The sequence below is a fragment of the Schistocerca gregaria genome, chromosome 3 (assembly GCF_023897955.1).
Source record: "Schistocerca gregaria isolate iqSchGreg1 chromosome 3, iqSchGreg1.2, whole genome shotgun sequence".
In the NCBI taxonomy this organism is placed as follows: Eukaryota; Metazoa; Arthropoda; class Insecta; order Orthoptera; family Acrididae; genus Schistocerca; species Schistocerca gregaria.
Window position 1 is genome coordinate 572296478 of NC_064922.1, and position 27227 is coordinate 572323704.

Here is a 27227-nt window from a genome sequence, read left to right on the forward strand (position 1 = left end):
AACTTATTGATCATAAACATACCACAACATCATAATACACGACGTCGTCGAAATAATAACATCATGACACCTCAGTCAAATCTCAAAAACGTTATAGCTTTCTGCAATAATGTCAAAACGTAAAAAAATTCTCTGCTCATTTCAATAGTGTCATTTACCTCAAACATACTTTAAAAATCATGATCCCATACCAAATACATCATTCAAAGGTCTCATAGTATCACAATGGTTCCGAAAAATATATGAACAGTTCACAAAGTATAGCAAAAAAACAATTTCATAAGTGTGGATTTATCTAACTATGTAATTACGTAAACATCTGTCACTGATGGGGTAAAAAAAAGTTTCTTTCTGTGTTAAATAATCAGATAGCTGTATAATTTATATGTTAGAGAAACACGGTACCGTTGTGTAAAGTTGTATAAGCAAGTACCATATTAGGTAGGGCTCCTCGTGCTTGCCAAACACATGGTACACATAGTAAGCGTGTACCCCCTTGAGGATTAATGTAATTATACCCTCAGGTGTTGCAGATTGCAGCAATCGACTGAAATATATCACCAAAACTTTCTTTGTATCTTTGTGATTCAAAAATCTTTAGAAATAAATGTTTTAAGTACAAAATTAATCATTCCAATGCGTGTCCTGTAGCGCTAAATCTGCGTCTTGCTGTAAGACAATTCTGTGGAAGTGTCGTAGTTATCGTCCTCTGTAAGCAAAGTTCTGCTGAAGTCAATGTACTCACCTCGTCATAAACAAAAGTGATATTCTTTGCGTATAGATATCGTAGTTATTATGCTTATTGCCGTGATGAAGGAAATACTGTACTGTAACGTATTGTTGTGCTACGGAAAAGGCTGTCTCATTGTAGCTGTACCACAAAAGTTAGTACTAAAACATGTTTTACTTTCCAGAATAATACATAAAAACTGTGCAGATATAAAACAGATACACTGCAAAAGCAACAATGTAAATAGTGTCACGCATTAGTAGCGTCGTGATATAATCGTGTAGCTATCAAATAAACTAACCACTGTGTCATCTGGTATCTCTTATAAGTTCTTGACTGGATATTTTCATTAAAACATTGTTGCATGTTAACAGATTCTAAGTCTGACAAAGCATACTCGTAACGTGAAGTGAAAAATTTTATAGCAAAGACTAAGTTAAAAAGCAGATTATCTTTCAATAAACGGTTTTACATGTGAAATGTGGTGTAAACCTTTACTTTTCCTAGTGCGCAGAGTTTCAACGTCAAAGCAATTATCGTTTTGTACAAGTCGGTAAGGAATGCTAAAATTTTTTTTCAAGGTTAGCGTCAATGTTATTTTTCTTGGAGCCAGCCGGCGCGCATGGCTGCCTGCGGTGCGAGACATTGTCTGTCTCTTTGTTGGAGCGCGTCGTTATTGGGATTTGGAGGTCAACTTCTACAAATTCACCTTGTCGAGAAGGCTCTGCCCTGTTTGAATCTAGCCAGTTCTGATAAAATTCAGGTCTGTCGTTATGATTATATCGTCTGTCGTCATGTCGGTAATTTCTGTAATAAATTTCTTTTCGGTCACGTGGTGGAGAACTTCTCTCTGAGTCGTAACTGCGCGGAGGGCCGTTGTGTCTGAAGTTATTCTGTCTACCTTGATAATAATTGTTTTGGTTCCCATATTGTCTGTTTCTATGGTTGTCTCTGTCACATTCATTACTACGGAAATGCGATCTTTCTCTGTAACTGTTACTACTCTGCTAACAGTTGTCATACGAGCGATGTCTATTTTGGTCACGATTTGTGTTGTGAGAATAGCCTTGTCGTGTCCAGTTATTATTTCCTTCATCGCGGAATTGCGACGGATGTGACCTGTAACTGTTGTGTTCCTGTTTTCGCGTTCCGCGGTTGTCAGTGTCAATTTCTAATTCTTGTAAGAGTCCCTGAAAAGCTTCAATGTCGTCTTTGCAACGTCCTGCCAAAATAATATGTCGTAAATGTTCAGGTAATTTGATGAAGCAAATGCGGATGAGTTCTGAGGGGCTGTATGGGTTTGACAGGTCTTCAAAATATTTCACAAGACTGGAAAATTCAGATTGTTCGAAACGTTTCATCATTATGATGCTATGTTTTACTCGGTCTGGTGTAGCTTGAGACCAATATGCTTAGAGGAAGGCATGATAAAATTCTCCTTCACTGTGGCAATCGTGAATGACCGTTCGCATTCTTACAGCTCGTTCATTCTCTAAATAGCCACACATAAATTCTAATCTGTGCTCTAAAGGCCAGTTGGGGGGGAAGCAATGAGGGAATTGTTGAAGCCACGCATGTGGATGAATGTCGTTGCCAGGATTCTTAAATGTTTTGAATGTGCGTGTAGTAATGAACAGCGTATAGTCAAAATCATCGTGTCGGCGAGTCGCATGTCGGTCATTGTTAAATCTTTTCGGCGGTTCAATCTCAAAATTCGGTGCACCTTGCCAGTTTCTTTCATAATTTCCGAAATGCCCTGTGTTACTATTTTGTGGCTTTTCCGTATTTCTAAGTCCCTCTTTCCGTGTTGGAGCGCGAGTGTCCTCTGAAATATGTAATTTTTGTATTACTTGTGCCAACTGATCTTGTACTTTCCGGATTTATCTTTTGTGTTGCGTATAAATTTGATTCTGATTTTCTTTGAATTTCTTAATTTGTTCATGCTCTTCTGTGTCAGAGATGGCTACAGGTCTTGTGTCATTCAGATCATCATCTTCCTATGCAGATAAGTTAGTGAATTGATCCGAAAGTTTGGCTACTTTCTCCGATAGTGTACCTATTTCCTCAGTGTGTGTTTTCTGAACCAAGTTTCAGAGTGTCCATTTGTGTTGGAATCGTTTGTACTGTGTCCTTTTAGTTTTCATGAGTTTTTGCAAGTTGCGTAACCGAATCGGTAGATGCAACTGAGTCAATTTTAGCCCACAAGGTCTCATGATTTTCATTAACAATGGTTTGCAGTTTTTTATGGCTGCTTCGTGATTCTGTAATGGATTTTCATGCCGCGAAAAAATAGGTTGAAAATGCTTACAAATTTGTGTTTTTACGTCATTACAGACTTTTTGACATTTCGATTCAATGTTATGTAACTCAGTAGTTAAATCTTCACGTGTTTCTTCAAGTGTGGTGTCTAACTTCTGAAGCTTTTGCTGTGTTTGTCTCTGATTTTGTTCCATTGTGTCTAACTGTTGCTGTGTTTGTCTCTGATTTTGTTCCATTGTGTCTAACTGTTGCTGTATTTGTCTCCTGTGTTGTTCCATCTTTTGAAGATTTTGTTCCATGTGTCTAACGTTTGAAGATTTTGTTCCATTATGTCTAACTTTTGAAGCTTTTGTCCCATTTGTTGCATTAATTGTAATAACAATGCACTGGTGTCTGAAACATGTTCCTCAGTGCTATTCGGCAATGCATTTGAACCGGCAATACTTGCATTTTGAAAAGCAGAAAATGTGTCTTGACTTATTTGAGAAAACGGCGAGGACGCAAAAACCTGACTCTACAGTATTTGCAAGATTGTGTCCTGTCATTTCGGATTCCTGAGGCAAGCTGTTGCCAACTGATCGATCGATAATGCTTCCCTGTTCACTAATTGTTTCACTGCCCCTACACCATTATTTGCAACCCGATCCATTTACCTATGCACAATTACCAAATTACTACTTTGAACGTTAGTGAATTCATTACATGGTGACGCTAACACACTGCTTTCGTCTTCACTGTCATTTCTCAGTTTACTTTGGAGCCTAGTGTTACGTTTTTCACACGCCATTATTGTCACAATATTTCACACGACAACACAGAAAACCACAATATGAAGAGCAAAATAAGAAAACACATTAACATAGCACTGAAAATAATACCTAGTTAATTGCAAGCGCAGCTACGAAATACTTGATGAAAATCTACATGCATGCCACAAGTGTTTTACTGTACAACAATGAAAAACTACAATTACAAAGGAAATTCTCTCTATAATTACGCGATAGCAATAAACAATAGCTACACTAATTACACAAACTACAAGAAAAAATCAGAAGATTCCAGTGAGGTATCCTCGGCTAAGGGTCGACATATGAAACGTCCGCTTAGAAAAATTATACATGTCTGTGCTTAAACTAACACACAATATTTTTAGTGCAACGCAATCTGACTTTCAAAAATCCCTACAAAAGAATGGCCCTGACTAACATTAACCTATACCTTTCACAAATCACTTATCTCACAAAAATCTTTGTTACTCGAACTATTGCAATACAGCGAGCGCCACTACTGCCAGCTAAATAAAAGATTCAAACTACGGAAGGCACTATCTACTGATAGGCATAGTTAGCAAATGAAAGATTTTGATAGAGAACAAACAATGTATTTACCTGAATAGTGTTCAAAAGTCGTACTATGTATAGCAGATCATAACATCCAGTCTTACAAATTTCAAAACCCCGGCCATTTACCTCCCCACATCCACCACTGCTTGCAGCTCAGCTCCAACTGCGCAACGCTATGCGCTATTAACTTCTAAACAGCCTACTTACAGTTTACTAACGTAACATATCGATAACTGCGAAAACCAGAGCTCGTGCAGCAAATGAAGAAGTTATTTAGATACCTGGAAATCATACTAAGTGTAACTGTATTTGCGCCTTGCTATTAAAATCATTTTACTTTTCGCACTCACTGTGGCTATCGTGTTTGTCGAAATGTCGTTCCATAGTCATCGCCAAAATCAAAACTGTTTGTATATATTGCTTTCGGAATCTACACAGGAATCTTTAACTCCACGTCCAGGAACCTAATAATTTTCTAACTGAAAAGTGCCAAATATTTCTCTTAGTATCTACCTCTATCAACGGATTATATTTAAATGTGTGTTGCTAGCAAAGTGCTGCTCACAAAATGCTGTATTCTATTTATTGTGATTGGAACATTTTCGTTGTTTAGATGTGCATTCCAAAGGCTTGGTATAGGTATGATTGGGACTGGAACTTCGATTACTAGATGTTTGTTTTTGCTGCGTTCCATTCAACGGACTGCGTGGTTAGCGCAATGGACTGATATTGATGAGTATGATGGTTCAAATCCTCACCCAGCCATCTACATATACGTTCTCATGATTGCCCCAAATAGCCAAAAGAAAATGGTGTGACGATTCCTATGAAATGATGTTGGGGTCGGACCAGGAGGGTGCCGCTTCACAAAACCTTTTACCTGGGTCAGGCGACACTCCATCATGAAGGAGGCAGATTGGCAGAAAGTGGGTGGAGGAAGCCATTTAAGAGAGACTGCTGTAATCTGAACTTTTGTGCAAACAATCGGAAGGTCATAAAACTACAAGCATTCTCATGTTAGAAGCCAAGACGATACGGACAGAGTGGTTGGTGAATGTGTTTAATGAAGCCAAGAAGCCGCCAGGGTCATTTAGTGAGTGGTAAAAACATGTAGTTCATGGACACAAATGTCTAGGGCGCTTAACAGCCGTCTTTCTGAAATTCGAAACGGTTGGCCTGGAAAGATTAGATCTCTCTATAAATGAGGGAGTCAAATCCCATTAAGGCAGACTTTTTTGCTGAAACAGGGTCGTGCTTACCATGCGAACGACGCCTGCTTAGTCTAAAATAATTTTTTTTTCAGACAAGAGAGATTTTGGGTCGCTGATTGGCTTCTCTAAGGATATTATTTTTCGTCATTTCTCACATAATGCTTCTAAACGCTCTCTGCCCTTCTTTACTCTCCACCTCTGCAATCTTTTACTGACAGTTGCATTATCGTCTTCCTTGTTTGTTGTTCACAGATGTTTGTGATACTTGTTGGGGGTTTGCTAGACTGTGTATCTTGACATACCACCTGTTTTTCTTCAGTATAGTAGAAAATATGTTCACGTGGGAATGTGTCAGTTTTAATAAGCCGACGTTTGACGAAATTTTTAGTCAGTGGATGGAGAAAAATGTCAGTGATATACATCAAGGAATATACGAACAAAACGACGATTTTACAATAGCCAGTGATCAAAATTCTGCTACCGAACAAGATCATCTAGGGGAGGAACTTAATCACAATGGGGATCTCTATTTCTCCAATACCGTACTCAAAGTTTTAATCAAAATCAAATTCCTTCTAAGTGGTAGTGAAGTAAAATGTAGATCGCTGTACTGAATGTAGACTTCACAGACTTCCTTTTTTGTTATTACAGAGCACAATTTTTATGTGCAAATTAAAAACCTGAATGTAATTTTGCCAAAATTTACTTGCTAAGGACATACTAGAAATATCGGTATCGTAATTTCCAGCTTCCTAACTCCTTTTTTAAGTACCATTTAAAAAACTGCACAGAAATATGTGATTTTGTGTAATAAAAAGTATAGAATAAGCATGCTTCAGTTAATGCAACCAAATCAACAAGAAAAATTTCAACAACACTTAAATAAATATAAAAATAAGTGTTATATAACATACATTATCATATGAGTTATACTTTAAATATTGGTCTAAACATAGGGGCCGTTGTTTTTCATATCGTCCTGTATACCAGCCATGCTGGATAAAATTCGTAAAATGGGATGATGCAAACTGACAATGCACAAATCACTGAAGTACAACAATACTACTTTGCTGAGAAACCTGAAATTGTATTTTCGAAAGTTTTATGAAAAATTCCTTAAAGGGCTTACTAATGGTTCTGTCAACAATTGCAGTATTTATTAGGCGACTAGGTTCGAACCTCATAGGTTCATGTTCAAGCCAGACCTACTGTGACTGCACTGACAGTGCCTGATCTTAATAATAAACAATGAATGGGGAGAGATGCTCTATAAATGACTGCAGGATGAATGCAACAATCTACACATGCCTGTTACGAAGTCAAAATCAAACTCATTTCAGACTTCGTAACAAGTCAAAATCAAACTTAATTCTTACTTGGTAACAAGTCAAATTCAAACTCACTTTTGACTTGGTAAAAGACATGTGTGGATTGCGTCATGCGTCTTGAAAATATTTGTAGACCATGTGTTCCCACTTAGTGATTATTATTAAGATCAAAAAATGGTTCAAATGTCTCTGAGCACTATGGGACTTAACATCTATGTTCATCTGTCCCCTAGAACTTAGAACTACTTAAACCTAACTAACCTAAGGACATCACACAACACCCAGTCATCACGAGGCAAAGAAAATCCCTGACCCCACCGGGAATCGAACCCAGAAACCCGGGCGCGGGAAGCGAGAACGCTACCGCACGACCACGAACTGCGGACTATCAAGATCAGGCACTGTCAGAGAAGCCTCAGTAGGCCAGGCTTGGAAATGAACCTGTGAGGTTCTAAACCTAATAAATACTGCAACTATTAACACAGCCGTTAATAAACCCCTTAACGAATTTAAATGAGTTGCTGTTCCCTGCAAATGAAATGTTGCAACTGAAGATTTCTGAAAAATCTTTTACACTGTCGCCAAAATTTCTTTTTCGAAAGGCTGAATCACATTGTTAGTTCTGGGTGGAATCCGATTAGATTAAAAGTCTTTTCATCGTCTTCCTGAAAACGTGTCGTTACGTTCAAAGTGTCCAACAAAAGCAATCAGTTTTCTGGAACTGGGAAGATGACATTTTGGATGTAACACTGAAAATAATTCTGTTATTTTTCCTGATATTGCTACTAGTATTACAAGACTTTGGCAACTAACAGTGCTTTTTTCCAATTTTTGGTCTTAATTTGCTTTGAGGTTCCTGAAGATACATTTGAAGCAGTAGTAATAGTTACTCATTGAAGCTGATCACTGTCATTGATGTATACGAATGTTTCGCAAATGACTCTGCCTTTTTTCGCTCGAGGTGGTAAAGTGTGGTTTGCACACAGTTACTGTACTAAACCTGACTGACTGACTTTATTCTGAGTATTTTAGGTGATAAAAAGAAGTTTGGTTTTCAGTTCAGCTCCAAAATTCTCTACAGTATACCTATTAATGACATGACTTGAAACACACTTAGAATTTTGCATCTTCTTTTTCTGTATAATTTCTTGAATGTGTTTAAACAGCATTAAAAACCGTGGATATCAATAATGTTCACCTCACTTAGAACTCTGAAGCCTCATTCTCGCAAATCTCCTTCAGTGAATGTGCATCTGCTCTCACAACCAGTTCTAAATGTTTTGAATAGGTTTTCTTTCACACTTTTGAGGGTTTCGTTTTGGTGAGTATTTCGTAGTTCGTATAAATCGTTTTCCCATTTGTACAATCCACGTTCAGATTTTGGAAAGGAAACCGGGGATTACACTGCTTAACTTTAAGCGTTTTTTCCTTCCTTCGTAAGAAAGTGACAGCCTTTCCTTTGTCACTGAATGATATTACTGTTTATATTTCCTTTGGGCTATGAAGGTACTGTATTTTTGTTCTGGACATTAATTAGGAGAAAATCAAAGTTGGAACCACAGTTAACAGAATAAGTAATGTCATTTATTTACTTTTCCTTCCAATAATTACACAACTTCTAACGAAATGCTGACATCATTCAAATGAATGTCCAAGAAATTAACTACTAAACATCAAAGATCTTCATCTTCAGAAGAAGTAGGTGATTTCACTTACCACGTTCTTCATATTTTATCTTTGCAAGCTTAGAGACATTAATTTGATTCCATATTACTGTGAAACTCTGGAAATTCCACAAAGTGAGATGCTACTAACAAGCTTACATATAGAAAACATAAAGAAAATTAATTGCATTTGATCACCGTTTTTAATTATTATTATCGGTATTAAACTAATTGCAAATTCGACTGAATAGCAACTGCTAACAATAATGCCCGAGAAACTATCAACGTAACTGAAATTCCCTTCACATATTACGGTCAAGTTGTGCCGTGTTATCTGTTTAACGGTGCGCTGTCAACCAAAGGTAAGCGGTTGATGTGCTGCATTATGTGCTGTATGCTACATCCATGACAGGGCTATACATTGCTCCAGCCCCTCACGATCTACGAATCTGCTAACTTGCAATAATTTTGAAAAATGCTTGCAGTGTGTCTTAACAGCAAAAATTTTGACATTGTCTTTTTTTTCAGTGTATGCTTCCGGTAAAAAGAAAATTGGAGGGCAGCTGTCGATATGTCAGACCGGTACATTCAGTAGGAAGCCTGTTATAGAGAAGGAAATAAAAGAGCAACTCCTTCGTTTACGTCAAGGACATCAATGATGGAGAAAGCAATGTCCTTCACCGAGGAGACATTAAACCAGCTTTGCGGAGCGGCTGCAATAACACAGTAAAAGCCCTTAATACCGCAGCTGTATTCGAGGTGCAAAGTGAGGGTGGTGCCACCTACGCTGCGGAAACCGGAAGACCTGGTAGCACCCGCACAGTAGAGCATGAGCGTTATTTTCTATTGGACTAATACCACAGATCGGTGGCAGCGGAGGAACATCGCCGATGCGAGCAGGCTATCGAGTGTCAGGAACCACGAGTACTTGCAAGACAGCCGTGACTACACGCACGCGAAATAAGAGAGAGAGTCGATCTCGTTGCAACGGCCGCGTATGATCGCGGAGCAGCGGTCTCGCCAGAAACAGCCGCGACCTTTACAAAACAAAGAGCGTGTGCACAACTAGCGTCGTCACTCCACTACTAACACCACAAAAACACGTCCCGTAGAAATCCGTTCCTGATTCACAGCGGGCTACCCACAAATGTGTCCAGCTCGGTAGCTGCGCGGTTAGTGCAGCGGATTGATAACCGTTGGGACCCTGATACCACTCGCAGCCAGGTTGGGGATTTTCTCCGCTCGGGGACTGGCTGTTGTGTTATCCTTACGTGAGTGTCAATACAACCGTCAATCCACTAATAAAATGGTTTTATGGGCGCCTAACGAAAGTCCATAAATTAAAAATAAAAATAATCACAAACAGGTGGGCCCACATCCCATCTCCTGATATACCAATGCTATTTTATGGCAAAAAATTCTAAAAATGTGTCTATGGTGATCTAGTACACAATTATAAAAGTCTTACGTTGAATCATCACTCATTAGCAAATTAGTCTTTGCTCTGATGAGAGTCGCTGCAACTTAATCGAAACGTCTATTTTAGTATTTAATATGGCAACATACCTAGATAGCACCCCCCCCCCCCCCCCCCCCCCCATGTATCATGCACCTTGCCGTTGGTGGGGAGGCTTGCTTGCCTCAGCGATACAGATGGCCGTAGCGTAGGTGCAACCACAACGGAGGGGTATCTGTTGAGAGGCCAGACAAACGTGTGGTTCCTGAAGAGGGGAAGCAGCCTTTTCAGTAGTTGCGGGGGCAACAGTCTGGATGATTGACTAATCTGGCCTCGTAACACTAACGAAAACGGCCTTGCTGTGATGGTACTGCGAACGGCTGAAAGCAAGGGTAAATTACGGCCGTAATTTTTTCCCGAGGGCATGCAGCTTTACTGTATGGATAACTGATGATGGCGTCCTCTTGGGTAAAATATTCCGGAGGTAAAATAGTCCCCCATTCGGATCTGCGGGCGGGGACTACTCAGGAGGACGTAGTTATCAGGAGAAAGAAAACTGGCGCTCTACGGATCGGAGCGTGGGATGTCAGATCCCTTAATCCGCCAGGTAGGTTAGAAAATTTAAAAAGGGAAAAGGTTAGGTTAAAGTTAGATATAGTGGGAGTTAGTGAAGTTCGGTGGCAGGAGGAACAAGACTTTTGGTCAGATGAATACAGGGTTATAAATACAAAATCAAATAGAGGTAATGCAGGAGTAGGTTTAATAATGATAAAAAATAGGAGTGCGGGTAAGCTACTACAAACAGCATAGTGAACGCATTATTGTGGCCAAGATACACACGAAGCCCACGCCTACTACAGTGGTACAAGTTTATATGCCAAATGGTTCTGCAGATGAAGAAGAAATTGATGAAATGTATGATGAGATAAAAGAAATTATTCAGATAGTCTAGGGAGATGAAAATTTAATAGTCGTGGCTGACTGGAATTCGAGTGTAGGAAAAGGGAGAGGAGGAAACATAGTAGGTGCATATGAATTGCGGGGTAAGAAATGAAAGAGGGAGCCATCTGGTAGAATTTTGCACAGAGCATAACTTAATCATAGCTAACACTTGGTTCAACAATCATAAAAGGAGGTTGTATGCATGGAAGAATTCCGGAGATACTGATAGGTATCAGATAGATTATATAATGGTAAGACAGAGATTTAGGAAGCAGGTTTTAAATTGTAAGACATTTCCAGAGGCAGATGTGGACTCTGACCACAACCTATTGGTTATGGGACCTGGATAACCTGACTAAACCAGAGGTTGTAAAGAGTTTCAGAAAGAGCATAAGGGAACAACTGACATGAATGGGGGAAAGAAGTACAGTAGAAGAAGAATGGGCGGCTGTGAGGGATGAAGTGGTGAACGCAGCAGAGGATGAAGTAGGTAAAAAGACGAGGACTAGTAGAAATCCTTGGGTAACAGAAGAAATATTGAATTTAATTGATGGAAAGAGGAAATATAAAAATGCAGTAAATGAAGCAGGCAAAAAGGAATACAAACGTCTCAAAAATGAGATCGACGGGAAGTGCAAACCGGCTAAGCAGGGATCGTTAGAGGTCATATGTAAGGATGTAGAGGCTTATCTCACTAGGGGAAAGATAGATACTGCCTACAGGAAAATTAAAGGGACCTTTGGAGAAAAGAGAACCTCTTGTATGAATATCAAGAGCTCAGATGGAAACCCAGTTCTAACCTAACAAGGGAAAGCAGAACGATGGAAGGAGTATACAGAGGGTCTATACAAGGCGATGTACTTGAGGACAATGTTACAGAATTGGAAGAGAATGTAGATGAAGATCAAATGGGAGATACGATACTGCGTGAAGAGTTTGACAGAGCACTGAAAGAGCTGAGTCGAAACAAGGCCCCAGGAGTAGACATCATTCCATTAGAACTACTAAGGGCCTTGGGAGAGCCAGTCATGAGAAAAGCCTACCATCTGGTGAGCAAGATGTATGAGACAGGCGAAATACCCTCAGACTTCAAGAAGAATATAATAATTCCAATCCCAAAGAAAGCAGGTGTTGCAGATGTGAAAATTACCGAACTATCAGTTTAATAAGTCACAGCTCCAAAATGGGTAGAAGCCGACATCGGTGAAGATCAGTTTGGATTCCGTAGAAATATTGGAACACGTGAGGCAATAGTGACCTTACGACTTATCTTAGAAGAAAGATTAAGGAAAGGTAAACCTACGTTTCTAGCATTTGTAGACTTATAGTAAGCATTTGACAATGTTGACTGGAATACTCTCTTTCAAATGCTGAAGGTGGCAGGGGTAAAATACAGAGAGCGAAAGGCGATTTACAATTTGTACAGAAATCAGATGGCAGTTATAAGAGTCGAGGGGCATGAAAGGGAAGCAGTGGTTGGGAAGGGAGTGAGACAGGGTTGTAGCCTCTCCCCAATGTTATTCAATTTATATATTGAGCAAGCAGTAAATGAAACAAAAGGAAAATTCGGAGTAGGTATTAAAATCCATGGAGAAGAAATATAAAATTTGAGGTTCGCTGATGACATTGTAATTCTGTCAGAGACAGGAAAGGAAGAGCAGTTGAACGGGATGGACAGTGTCTTGAAAGGGGGATATAAGATGAATATCAACAAAACTAAAACGACGATAATGGAATGTAATCGAATTAAGTCAGGTGATGCTGAGAGAGTTAGATTAGGAAATGGGACACTTAAAGTAGTAAAGGAATTTTTCTATTTGGAGAGCAAAATAACTGATGATGGTCGAAGTAGAGACGATATAATATGTAGACTGGCAATGGCAAGGAAAGCTTTTCTGACGAAGAGAAATTTGTTAACATAGATTGTAGATTTAAGTGTCAGGAAGTCGTTTCTGAAAGTATTCGTATGGAGTTAGCCATGTATGGAAGTGAAAACATGGACGATAAATAGTTTGGACAGGAAGAGAATAGAAGCTTTCGAAATGTGGTGCTACAGAAGAATGCTGAAGATTAAGTGGGTAGATCACATAACTAATGAGGAGGTATAGAATACAATTGGGGAGAAGAGGAGTTTGTGGCACAACTTGACAAAAAGAAGAGACCGGTTGGTAGGAAATGTTCCGAGGCATCAAGGGATCACAAATTTAGCATTGGAGGGCAGCGTGGAGGGTAAAAATCGTAGAGGGAGACCAAGAGATGAATACACTAAGCAGATTCAGAAGGATGTAGGTTGCAGTATGTACTGTGGGATGAAGAAACTTGCACAGGATAGGGTAACAGGAGAGCTGCATGAAACCAGTCTCAGGTCTGAAGACCACAACAACAACAACATCCTAGATAGATTTTAATGAGGACGAGACTGGTCATAGTGACTTAGGTATTTATGCCACTGTAGAATGTATCTGGCCTTGTTTACGAACAGTTTCCTGCAGAGAAATGCCTTCGGGGAAGATATCAAGCATGAAAGGATTCGGAGTCCGCAATAACGTTCACAGCCTCCACATCTGTAAATGTTCCTTCGACTGGTACTATGGGTCTCATGAAAGCGTATGTAAATCTCTCCTATAGCATAATACTGCCTCCACTTGCCTGCGGCCGTGGAGCGGTGCGTGTTTCGAGTTTGGCATATCCGGATACTACCATCGATATGGTGTAACAAGGAACGTGATTCACTGGGGAAAATAACCAGCCATGACAGTGCTGTACGGCAGAAACAGAAGAAATGTTGCTCGTGAAGATACAGAGGTTGCCCAGTCATCTAAAGGGTAACAAGATACAGTACTTCTACTAATACACAATTTACTACTACTATACAATAAGTATTAATAATGAATTAAATAATTACCCTTGCAAGAAAAACACAATAACATCATAACGCTGTCCCATTGTGATACAGCCTACATGGTCTGTCTACCCAACACATCATTTCATTGCCAGCTTTCACGAATTGTCAGTCAACAGGGTGCAAAGTCAGGTGCAGTGATCAGCAATGGTGCGACACAGAGTTAAGTGAAAACTTTCATCAAATACGCATTAAGTCCAATAGAATTTACAAAAGGAACCAGTCGACACACAACACACAGAACAAAGATTTAAAATTAAGAGCACCGTAAAAATCCTTATCTTACACATTAACGTGAATATCAAGTTAATTAGAATTAATGTAGGATTGTAGACTCGCCTTGATGCAAAACCTTTTCCATTTTCAGTTCCTTAAACTAGTTTCGCCATAAATTGGCATTGTTACATTTCATTATGAACAATTAATTATATGCTGTACCGTTCCCAGATACATATATGAATAATCCTACAGAACCTTTTTACTGTGTACTTATTTCATATATGTTGTATGATAGTTTTAGTTTCTCGGAGTGTACAGCTCGTCATCTGCAAAAGCACGTGCGGTCATCAGTAACAAATAATAGACTATGAATGTAAAAACGTCTGTGTTACGAATTTGAAATTTTAAGCTGTCAAATGAAATGAGGGTATTGCATTTTTCACTGGGAGATCCCATTAGGTTGTTCGGCTGCCTAGTGCAAGTCTTTTATTGGAAGTCACTCAGGGGACTTGCACGTCAATGATGATAAAATGTTATTGGGGACAACACAACACGCAGTCTCCGAGTGGATAAAATATGCGATCCTGCCATCAATGGAGCCCAGGCCCCAAGCAGCTACGCAGATGGGTTTGTTGCTGTGTTGTCCCAGCTGTGGTGGTCACTACTGATTTATTTCTGTTGCAAGTGTCAATTCCTTTAAACCAGTAAAGGTAGTGTTGTTAGAGAGTGTTGTTTGTTCGCTTACTACATTTTTACCTTCCACTGCGTCTTTTGCTTGTAATACTGTACTTTTCTTCTGAGATTAATTTACAAGGAAGCTACTCTTCTGTTTTAGAACGTCCAGATTAGATATATGAGGAATGTAGGTTTTCTTTTAGTATTCGTTCTGCGAAAGTGAAATGTGACTTGTCACTCTAAGCTGTCTTGCGTTCCGTGTACCTTGTCTGGAAATTTATATGTGTTTGTCCTATATATTGGCTCTGACAGGAGTTGCATGCGAGTCGGTATATTCTTGCATTGCCGAATTTTTCAGTGGTCTGTTCCTACAAGGAACCCCTTGAGTGTGAGGTCACAAACGACCAATGATGATTACGAAATTCGACGTCCCACAAATCGTCTACCATGTTGCTAATGGCAACAGGAGGCGAGACTGGAGGTATACAATGGCGAGCACAGCATGAAGCTACAGGACGTAGTTGAACTGCTTAGTCGGCGAGTAACTCACCACAGCACTACAGTGCTAGTGGCGTTGATACAAAGCAGAGTAATGGCAACGATACACAAAAATTACATTACATCTACAACAACCATTGCCGAAGTTGACATTTCGTTAGAGAGGAACCCAAGGAAATTCGTAGACCGAGAAAGAAGTGGTAGAAGAAATATTAGGGTTTCAGCAGGACGAGTTTCAGGAATATGCGCTGTCGTGTACGGTCGACTGTGCCGACAATGTACCTGAGGAGTACAATGATGACGAAACGTGCTTAACAGGTGAAAATGATGCCGACCATGATGTGTAGCCATGTAGTCCATCATCCTTGTCTGACAGGAAGCCACAAATCCTGTCTCCAGTGAAATGTAGTGAAGGACAGTCGTTGTACTAAATATAATTACGTACATATAAGATAATCCACGGCATAGTAAAAGCAATTATGAACTGATTTCGAATAAGTCCACAATAATATGACCGCACAGTGCATAAGAAAAACTACTGATTTGCAAGGAAGGACAAGGGGCACTTGTTGCAAAAACTGGTTTTCTCGTCTCAAGGACGATCGATACGATTTACAGGTCGTGAATAATAGTGGCCTCCTGCGTTATGCAAATCAAACTGCGCGTGACATAAATTCCAGTGATTTCAAGGAAAAGCAATGGGTGGTTGCCTAACTTCAAACACTGCTAAAGAATTGGAAGAGGTTAGATGACGAAATTTCAAACGAAGCGTCAACATGATGAAGCACAGCACTCTGCGGAATCCGTCCGAAAATTTGTAGATCGGGTGAACTTACCCACTGTTCAGTAAGGAATTTCTTTCCCACTCCGACCAATCGGGATTTGAAGAGGAAATGCATATGAATGGAACCATGGAAATTAGAGGCAGAAAGAGAGTTTTATCAATATCATTTAACATCAGTGGCTTAACGCATTCGTATACAATTATTCCGCCCTCTAATCCAGACGGTTAACTGGCTTGAAAGTTATTTATTGCGCTACGATAAGTTGGAGGTGCTCTGTCCCTATGATTCATTCTCGTGTGCGTGACCTTGCAAGGACAGCAGCGAATATCTCCGTCATAGCAAGCGAGAGTGGGAAAATAGGTGTAAGAGAACTACGTATGTGGTATGAGCTCTGCTTTTGGCCAACAGCTGGTCTATATAAGTTGCTTTTGCTTGTTTCCTGGTTTACGAGTAAGAATCATACAGCAGAACTTTATTTCTACAAATAAGCCTACAGGAACATGAACAACAAACTGTTTCTCAGTGAAAGGAAGTTGAAAATCGTTTTTATGTATAAGAAGAAAAGTCACTTGTATACTACAGATCCGTGTATGTGCGACAAATCATGCAGTCTGTCTTAATTGGTAGAACTGCCGTAGGCAGAGTCAGAATCTGTTGCACTGTCGCCTTGGTTGTGATGTGCGGTACTCGGCGACACGTAATAGTATAGGCTGGGTTGGCTCTCGTCAAGAGCTGCAGGCAGTGGTCCTGTAAAGGCCGCCCAGTGTCTGAATGCTAGGAAGTTGGTCAGAGTCACATGGCTCGCTGACTCGCAAGGTACGCCGGCTGTGCCTGGCGATCGTGGCGCCCTGGTTACTGCAGCGGATGAGGAAGTGAAGCGGAGCTGCAGACGTCTGTCACGAGAGCAACTCGCAGCACCATCTTGCGTGGCATGTAGCTTTATAATCAGGCACCAACCGTACGCTGCATTCCTCTTCCCTTCGGATGCAGATGGCGAAGCCAACCCCTACGTGTAGATGATGGCCATTTCTCCCTCCGCACTATCTGTCCATCTCCTCATCACCCATTCATTTTGTAAGTTATCACCACCATCCCAAAAGCAATTTGCTTAGTCTTACTCTTGCAGTATTTCTTTCAAGATACTGATAAGTTACCAAGTTTGGCTGATATCGGTTCAGGACTTTAGGAGGCTTTTCCTGCGCTTTATCCGTGTATGCGCATGTCACAAGAATTTCACATACATTTAACATATTGTACACTTCTTTGTACACATATTTATCCTGTATATCTAGCGAATTTCGCCACGCAGTTTCGTTTTAAGGCAGCTCAGTGTTTATGACGCCATGTATCCTGAACTGTGTATTGTACAATGATGTAGTTACATCCAGTGGTATATGTGGATACTGGCTGAGCTTTTTTATGATGTCTGTTTTGTATAGTTTTCAATAACAGTTTGTTAGATTATACGTATTTAATTTGATTGACAATTTTGAGATTTTCGGGTTTGAGGTGTTCTGTTGAATCTGTGGACTATCATGTGAAAGCTCCATATTGATCTATTATTTGGTGAGTGAGTGTGTTATGGATGACAGTGCTGGTACCTGAGGGTTATCTCTAGACAGAAGATTCTTGTTTTGTTTTCTTGTGACTGTGAGGTTCGGGAAATTTAATTTCTTGTTTTGTTTTAAAGTTCATTTGTATAGTTCTTCTATCCTGCTTTGTTTTCCATCTGTGAGACAAACTATGTCACCTGCTTATTGGTACCTGCATATTTTATAATTCTACTATTTCACAGTTGTCGAATATTACAATCTCTATATTATCGCCGGCCGGGGTGGCCGAAAGGTTCTAGGTGCTACAGTCTGGCCTCGCGCGATCGCTAAGGTCGCAGGTTCGATCCCTGTCTCGGGCATGGATGTCTGTGATGTCCTTAGGTTAGTTAGGTTTAATTAGTTCTACGTTCTAGGGTACTGATGACCTTAGAAGTTAAGTTCCATAGTGCTCAGAGCCATTTGAACCATTTTTCTAAATGATCCAAGAAAATGTTAGCCACGGTTCCACTGAGGGGGGCCCTACGTTTGTGGTTCCTCTTGTTGCAAATAGCTCTTCTGTGATTATTTTTAGGTTGGGTGACAGTTCATTTTTTCCTTATCTGAGGCTTTTGTATATTTGTTTTGTTGTTCAATGATTATTATACTTTCTCCTGTGGGTACATGGATGCAGTCTCAAAAGATAGATCAGTAAGGTTTGAGGATCATTGATATTCTTATGATTCTCTAGTATGCCTGCTGTGTTTGTAAGGCGGCTATTATTTGTGTACATGTAGGTTCTTTGTAGGAATGTACGTATTTGTCTTGTTAGTAAATATGATGGAGCTTTCCGGAATTTACAGTTGATGTTATTGGAAAGTTGGGTTTGTGGATTTTTAGTAGTAGTTTGTTAACGATTTATTTATTTATTTATTTTAGGCAGACCCATATAGTAGCCCACCGTTTTATGCAGAGACAGCCCAACAAAAGGAGAGTTTGTGCATAAAATGTTTTAAGCTAAAATGCTTGTACAGAACACTATTTACTATTTAGCAAAATCTTTATAGTTTAATAAGGAATTCATTGTTTCCTTTTATTAGTAAATGACTTAAGAGACCTAAAACAATTAGATGAACTATGTTCAGATGAAAAGAAAAATGAATATTCAGGACACAAGTAACATATTATCTAGAGAATAAGAGCATTGACGTAGCAAGTGAGGAAGAAAGGATTTAAATATTAACAACACCATTACCCAAAAACCTTAATAGAGAAAATGTGCAATTTTGACAGTACATTGCTCTGTTACAGGTAGTCGAACGTCTAGCAGCTGTGAAGCTACAAGGTCCACGGCGCTCAGGGTGGACGTACCTCCACTGGGCCGCAGCTTCTGAGGACATCTTAGTAAGTCCAGCCTCCGACAGCACTTGTCACTTGGTGGAACCTGTCATGGTAGTCGCAATGTATACATGGTGACTCTGCCACACGCTTTCTCAGCGAAGTGCCGCTTTTTCGTAAAGGGGAGGCATAATAAGAACATAATATGATGCTACAGTTTGCCTCAAATCATGGAACGGTAATGTACGAAAGAAGTGGGTACACGTGAGGACCGCGTAATAGAAAAACTTACAATAATGAGGAGGATTCCTAAATTATAAGCGCTACAAATACGGCGAAGTTGCTAAACGCTAGAACCACAATAAAAGAAAAAAGATTGGGATTTAACAATCTGTCAACGACGCGACCAATAAAAGAAATCATCTTTCTTACCTCATTTTACAAGTCGAGATACCACACTTGCTACTGTGTCATGAAGTTAAAGAATACGTGATGCCAACTATCGTGTTATTGGAAGCCTTGTTATGAAGCGTGAAAATGTTTCGTCTATACTAGACTACATAGTGATGCATTCCACAGCAGTCTGAATACATAGATCCCATTACTCATGATGTTCCTGAGTAGTCCTAATGAACACAGTCTTAGCATGCCCCCCAATAATTTAGCCAGACACCGTGTATCAGGAAACACGGTAAACTGGGTTTTTACAGAAACTACCAATGTTAAGTGAGTAGTGCTCGATTCTGTGAAAGATTATCTGATGTAAACACTTAGGAACTTCAATATATCCAGAAACGATCTGGACTTGAAGGGGAATATATTTCATCCCCAATAACTTGAAATACCTTCAAATACAACCTCTCAGTATTATTTCGAGAGAGAGAAGAAAGCATCAGAGACAAAATGGTGCCTACCACTGCTCAGCTATATGATTAGTGAAATGCTACAGAATACAGAACCACAAGGATACTGGGTAAGCATGAAAGGGCTAGGCTCAATGAGATATCATCCATCCCATCAACAACATTAATTGCATTTACTATCGATTACAAGAATGTTAACAGTCTGATACGACAATTTATTCACACACTTCTGCCAGCTTGCTTTAAGTTAAAGGAACAGCCTATAACCAACCAGCAAATACAATTTATAAAACTTGTTACAGAGCAATATAGCGACATGGGTGGACCTTCCATAACAACAGGACGATAGGACTAGCAAGTAGCTCTAGTTTAACAATAATTAAAGAGGGCTATGGTTTTGATTTTTCGTTGCTGTTTGGTTTGTGAGGCGCTCAGCTGCACGGTCGTCTGCGCCCATACAAAGTCCCAATTTTTTCACATTCCAAATTTTTCACCGCTCCAATCTAGCCACTGTCACGAATGATGAGGATGATGATAAAATGATGAGGACAACACAAACACCCAATCCCCGGGCAGAGAAAATTCCCAACCCTGCCAGGAACCAAATCAGAGACCCGTGATATAGAGGTAGCAACGCCAGCCACTAGACCACGAGCTGCGGAACCGCGATGGCTTTACGAAATGGCGAGTTAGGTACCCTTAAAAAATAGCGTTGGCAATAGGTGAATAAGTCCCTAAAACAGGTACAGAACTCTTATTCAAAGCAAATTTATTTAAGGTCAGAACAGCAATTACTTACAATTACAACAACAGGAGTGAATAATTTACATTATCCTAACAATGAAACAACTGACAATGAAACACTATCAATTACAATAAATTACCAAGTTAACCTTGTTGATAGTAGAAAAACAACTGCAATGTTATCTAACATTCTGCGTGGTGTCTGTTCTATATCGCGTCTCCCTACCACTTTCGTGCAACGACGCTCTGAGCGTGTTTTTTAGGAAATCGACTTCTTGGGACCTGGGATCTGTTTCTGATAAGGAGACGCCAGACCACACATGACATGTAGAGTTCAGAAGAGTTCAGTGAGACTAACGATGATATAACAAAATACTTAATGATTTCAGCGTCAGCTCCACTGGACTCCCTGTAAAAGAATCTTAATACTAACTAAATTTAGTGGAAGGCGTTCAAGGCTTTCCTATTTTTAGTTCGCTGGTAAAATAACGTCGAAAAAAAGTTAAGTTTACAATTGGAAACTTTATTCTACTTACAAAACATTGTTTATAAATTGCACTATTGATAAAAGGAAATGTTTTAATACAGGATGATAAAAACCAGATGCGTTCAACAAAAATGTGAACGAATATTCCCTGAGTGGGTTTCCAAGTTCTACACTGGATCGAAGGATGACCTATGACATATCACATCTATAATCTAGGTTTAAATTAAGTTGCACAAGAGAGAAAACAATCAAAATGGTCTACAGTGACCCTCAATTATCTTTAATTACTTATCTAACTTGTCGTAAATTACAGTGGCTGATGTGGCTTCTCAGTAACTATATAACACAAAAATCATCGCGTTTCAGATTTTTACTTCAAGCTACCCTCTGTTGGTCTTGCTGTCCTTTCGTTTCTCTCGACGCTTCTGCCTTGTAGGAATCGTGTCGTGCTAATTACGTCCTTTTCTTTCTTGATGCTTCTCGCGTTGCAACTTGTGGGTCGTGGCATCTGGTCTTTGTTGGAGTTTTTACAATGGTCCTTACAAAAAGTTTTACTTATAATCATCTAACATATGTCTAGTACCTACATTGTTTTACACCTTCTTAAAAAGCTTTACAAATTTCGGCGCCCTTTCCATGTTACAATTCTAAGTATTTTGTGTCTTAACATATACAAAAATCCTCAAATTCGTTTTTTTTTAATTTTTTGTGTAGTGTCGTGGTGTATAGCATTTTAGTATTTCATGCTGTTAGACTATCTACGCTTTATCCCTTCACCTTAATCTATGGTACTATTGGTTTTAGTATTGTTTTTGTTTTTATTGAAACTACTTTCTTTTTCCCACCTTCCTCTCTCTTCATTCTTCTTTCTCCTGAGGATCTTATGTGCCACATAATCTTGAAATATTGTGCTGATTATTTACCAGTAATAAAATTAATCTTCAAACTTGTACTGAAAGTATTTAATATTGCCAGTCTTAGGTAAAAATACCCCTATTTTATCTCGTAAAATACTCTATAATTCTCTTTTACTGTGTTCCGAAATACTTGGAACTTCTTGCAATTTTTCGTCGATTTCTTTATGAACTTCTAACATGAGCTGAGGTGATTCCCCCTTTGGTGCATACCATTCTAATTCTTCATCCTCTTTATCTCGGGTCATTTTTAATTGTTTGTTGATAACTGGAATTTCTTCTAATTTTAGCTTTTGCTCAAAGAGAAGTGTGACATTCCCGAATGTTACACTACCTTTCCCAATATCTATTATCGCTAGCCTCTCATTTAAAAAATCTGCACCTATAATCAAATCTACAGTTATTTTAAGTATTATCACGAAGCTGGCTTCGATCTTTTGACCTTGACACGAAAGAGTTAATCTTGTTTGTCTCGTAACTTCCGCAGCATTGTTTCTAATAGGCCCTCTCACTTCAATCTTACGTGTTTTCAGAACTGGCAATTCCTCATTGGCATTACACTGCAGGAATAAAGTTTCTGAGATCGCAGTCAGTTCACTTCCGCTGTCAATTACAATATTGACTGGGATACGCTGTACCATGGCCTTCACAGTTGGTTGATTTTGAAAGGGTTGGTTCTGTTCCTCTTCTTCTTGCATCAACGAATCCTCCACTGAATCATACATGAGTCTTCCCTTCTGAATTCGAACTTTCTGTAGGATAAGCTTCGACTGCTACTTCTCTACCTCTTATTTCCTCTTTGCTATGTCTTCCTCCATTTACGCTTTCTTCAACATCCTCTACTTTTTCCTCATCCTCGTCTATCTTCTCCTTCTTCGTCGCTACTTCCACATAATCGCATCTAAATCCTCTAATTATCGCATCATAACTTCCTTCATTATATACGTTGGGTTGTGTGCCCACTTAGTTTCAACTTCTGTCGACTGCGCATTATCCTCATTGAATTCGCTTTCCCGGGTTTCCATCTCAAATAGCTCTGCAGTACTCATTACTTCGTCCTTTCCTCCTACATTCGTTGTGCATGCCTCTGGTAATTCATCTTCCTCGTCAGTATTCTCCCAATTAATTTCGTCCCAACACGATATTGTTATTTTGTTGTCTTCGTTTTCATCTGGACCCTGCGGGTTTGTTTCTTCCTTCTTCTCTTGTCGTGATAAGATTTTTACTTCTCTGTTCAAGGTGCTGCAATTGTCCTGTGTCGGTGCGTCATTCTATTTGGCATGGGAGCTTAGCTGTCAATCCGAACGTTTATCGGGGTTTGGTGGTCTTACCTCCACCTCTTCTATCTGTATTCTCTTTTCTTGTTCAGCTTGTTGATAGTGGTTTCTTTGTTGATAATTTGTCGGTCTATTGGTTCTCCAGTACCCATTCTGGTTGTCGTTATTCCCTCTGTCATAGTTGTTTCCGTTCCTGGGTGAATTATAGTTATTGCCATATTCTCTTCTAAATCCATAACCATTTCTTTGTTGAAATCTATTGTCGTTTCTTGGTGCGAAGTTATCACATGGTTCGTAATTATTGTTTCTTCATACTGTGTCTTGGGGATTCCACAGCTCTTTGCTTTCGTTTTCACGTGCGCTTCGTCTTTTTCTTGCGTCATTTTCCAAAAATATGAACTCTAGTTCCCTTAGAATACCTTTAAATACTTTGATGTCATTTGCCTCCGCGACCTACTAATGATTGCTGGTATTTCAATGGTAGCTTTATCGCGTATAATTTAACCAAGTCTCCGTCACTGTATGGTACATCTAAGCACTGATTTTTCTTTGCCATTAATTCGAAAATTTTTACGGGACTCTTCTCTCCTGAATTTCGAAAATATGGGTTCTGTAATAATTCGTACTTCACTCTGTTCTGTGCTTCGCTGGACCAATATCGTGAGAGAAACTTCTCTCTGAAATATTCGTACGATCGGCATTTGGCTGCAACATTCTGCATGGTTTCTGTGACTGTTCCTGACATGTGTGCACATACACTCCTGGAAATTGAAATAAGAACACCGTGAATTCATTGTCCCACGAAGGGGAAACTTTATTGACACATTCCTGGGGTCAGATACATCACATTATCACACTGACAGAACCACGGGCACATAGACACAGGCAACAGAGCATGCACAATGTCGGCACTAGTACAGTGTATATCCACCTTTCGAAGCAATGCAGGCTGCTATTCTCCCATGGAGACGATCGTAGAGGTGCTGGATGTAGTCCTGTGGAACGGCTTGCCATGCCATTTCCACCTGGCGCCTCAGTTGGACCAGCGTTCGTGCTGGACGTGCAGACCGCGTGAGACGACGCTTCATCCAGTCCCAAACATGCTCAATGGGGGACAGATCCGGAGATCTTGCTGGCCAGGGTAGTTGACTTACACCTTCTAGAGCACGTTGTGTGGCACGGGATACATGCGGACGTGCATTGTCCTGTTGGAACAGCAAGTTCCCTTGCCGGTGTACGAATGGTAGAACGATGGGTTCGATGACAGTTTGGATGTACCGTGGACTATTCAGTGTCCCCTCGACGATCACCAGAGGTGTACGGCCAGTGTAGGAGATCGCTCCCCACACCATGATGCCGGGTGTTGGCCCTGTGTGCCTCGGTCGTATGCAATCCTGATTGTGGCGCTCACCTGCACGGCGCCAAACACGTATACGACCATCATTGGCACCAAGGCAGAAGCGACTCTCATCGCTGAAGACGGCACGTCTCCATTCGTCCCTCCATTCACGCCTGTCGCGACACCACTGGAGGCGGGCTGCACGATGTTGGGGCGTGAGCGGAAGACGGCCTAACGGTGTGCGGGACCGTAGCCCAGCTTCATGGAGACGGTTGCGAATGGTCCTCGCCGATACCCCAGGAGCAACAGTGTCCCTAATTTGCTGGGAAGTGGCGGTGCGGTCCCCTATAGCACTGCGTAGGATCCTACGGTCTTGGCGTGCATCCGTGCGTCACTGCGGTCCGGTTCCAGGTCGACGGGCACGTGCACCTTCCGCCGACCACTGGCGACAACATCGATGTACTGTCTAGACCTCACGCCCCACGTGTTGAGCAATTCGGCGGTACGTCCACCCGGCCTCCCGCATGCCCACTATACGCCCTCACTCAAAGTCCGTGAACTGCACATACGGTTCACGTCCACGCTGTCGCGGCATGCTACCAGTGTTAAAGACTGCGATGGAGCTCCGTATGCCACGGCAAACTGGCTGACACTGACGGCGGCGGTGCACAAATGCTGCGCAGCTAGCGCCATTCGACGGCCAACACCACGGTTCCTGGTGTGTCCGCTGTGCCGTGCGTGTGATCATTGCTTGTGCAGCCCTCTCGCAGTGTCCGGAGCAAGTATGGTGGGTGTGACACACCGGTGTCAATGTGTTCTTTTTTCCATTTCCAGGAGTGTATAAAGTCTAATTTGTGTGCTAACGTCCAGTGTCCTGGTAATCCTACTCGGAACTGATCAATAAAGGTTCGTGGATGTAATGAGTTTTCTTCTCGAAGGTGCTAAAATTTTCTGACTGTGAGGAAATGATCGTTGTCGTACTTCGTCATTGTTCCATATGAAATTCGCGATTCTCCGCCACTTTTGTTTGTGATCATTTCTCCCGTCGTTCTTTCCGGTTGTGGTAGATCCATTGGATATTGTCCACTGTAACTTTCGACTACCCTTGCGTAGTATCGTTGGAGTGGTAAGCAATAATTTTCTTCCATCGGTTGTGAACGTGTAGCTGAATGCATTGCACAGTACTCTTCGTGACATGGCTTTTCATTGTGAGGTATTGGTTCGGTATCTAGTCTGACTAACCTTGCTGTTTGATTGCAAGATCCAAACTGTCTTGAAACAAACATTTGTGGTTCTGCATGTGTTTGTGGTGCCGTTTGTTCATCAAGAAATTCGAAACGTGTTTGTTGCGGTGCAGGCTGTCTGATTTCGCGTATGTTACTTTCCGCCTGTAATTGGAATCGCAAATGCGTAATATTTTCGTTAATTGCTTGTTTTTCCGGTGCTGTTACAGATACGGTTGTGGTTGCAGACTCTGTGCTTGTTCGATCGTGCTCACTACGCTCTTCAGTAGTTTGCAACAACTCTGTTCACAATTTCTGAAATTGTCGCTTCGTTTGCGCTTCTATTTTGACTATGCGGTTATCGTATCTTTTCAGCGCTGCTTTTGTGATACGTTTGTGTAACACGCTGTTTTCAGCAATTTCACGCGTTGTACCTGCTGCTTGTCTAGTAATTTGGTTTATCTGTTTCTCTAGTTTGTTGACTTCTTCCTGGGTGTTGTTACGTAATGTTTTGATTTCGTCCCGAATGTCATTACGCAATGTTTGTACGTCCACTTGTACCTTGTCAATGTCTGTTCTCAATTGATTGTGACCTGTTACTAAGTTTCCTATCACTTCGCGAGATTCTTTTGCCTCGTCTTCAGTATGACTTATGTCTACTTGAATTTTTTTGTTTTGTTCTTTAATCTCACGTATTGGTCTCGTGGTTTCTGCATTCTGAATTTGAATTTGGTTCGCTATGTCTTTATTTTGCCTTGTCATGGTTTCTGTAATTTGTTGTAATAATTCTGCCAGATTGATGGGTCCTATTGCGTTTTCTTCCGACGGCCTACGCTTGGAGTTTTCGCCCAAGTGTTGGTTGGCAACCGATTGCACTGAATTGTGCGGTGACACGTTTCTGCTCGCATTCCTTGTACTCTGTGGTGAGCGAGCTCTGATTACTTGTAATATGGGTTCTACGTTTCCAAGACGCAAGTTAGAAAACTCATCGACTATCTCTCTACTTTCCTGCTCCTCTGTCGTATGCTGACTTACGTTTTCTATGCCTCGACGTACATTATCCTCATTATGGCGCGTCATATGTCCTATTTCTCGCGATACTGCATCGTCTGTTGTACTGTCCTCTATTCGCTGTCCATTTTCATGCTGGGACTCTACCTCAATTTGGTCAAAGTCTCGATTTGCCATTGCTAATCTTTCCGAATCCCTTATATTCTGTTTTAAAAGCAATTCACGCGCCCTACTTCGCGTCAACATGCGCTCATACGATCTCACGCGTTTCGTAAACTTTTTCCACACATGACTTGACAATCAATTTACTTACTTGTTGGGTCAGAACCAACTTGTCAACGATGTATCCGCCACCTGTGCGCTTTCATTGGGGAGAACACTTAATTCCGACAGTTTATAAAATTCATAACTTAATTATACTATTGTCTCTGCTAGAATATCTCACTATCTATCACTGCAACTGCTGTTTTCAACTATTTATACCTTACAA

General features: G+C 40.5%; 1 protein-coding gene across 1 annotated transcript in view; it reads left to right on the plus strand.

Annotated features, from left to right (window-relative positions):
* The window catches only part of LOC126355974 (uncharacterized), a 626068-nt gene that overhangs the window by 196817 nt on the left and 402024 nt on the right, over positions 1 to 27227 (plus strand). Inside the window, exon 7 of the mRNA XM_050006583.1 lies at positions 18853 to 18945. Within this exon, the coding sequence (XP_049862540.1) occupies positions 18853 to 18945 (93 nt within the window). The remainder of the gene's footprint in view (positions 1 to 18852; positions 18946 to 27227) is intronic.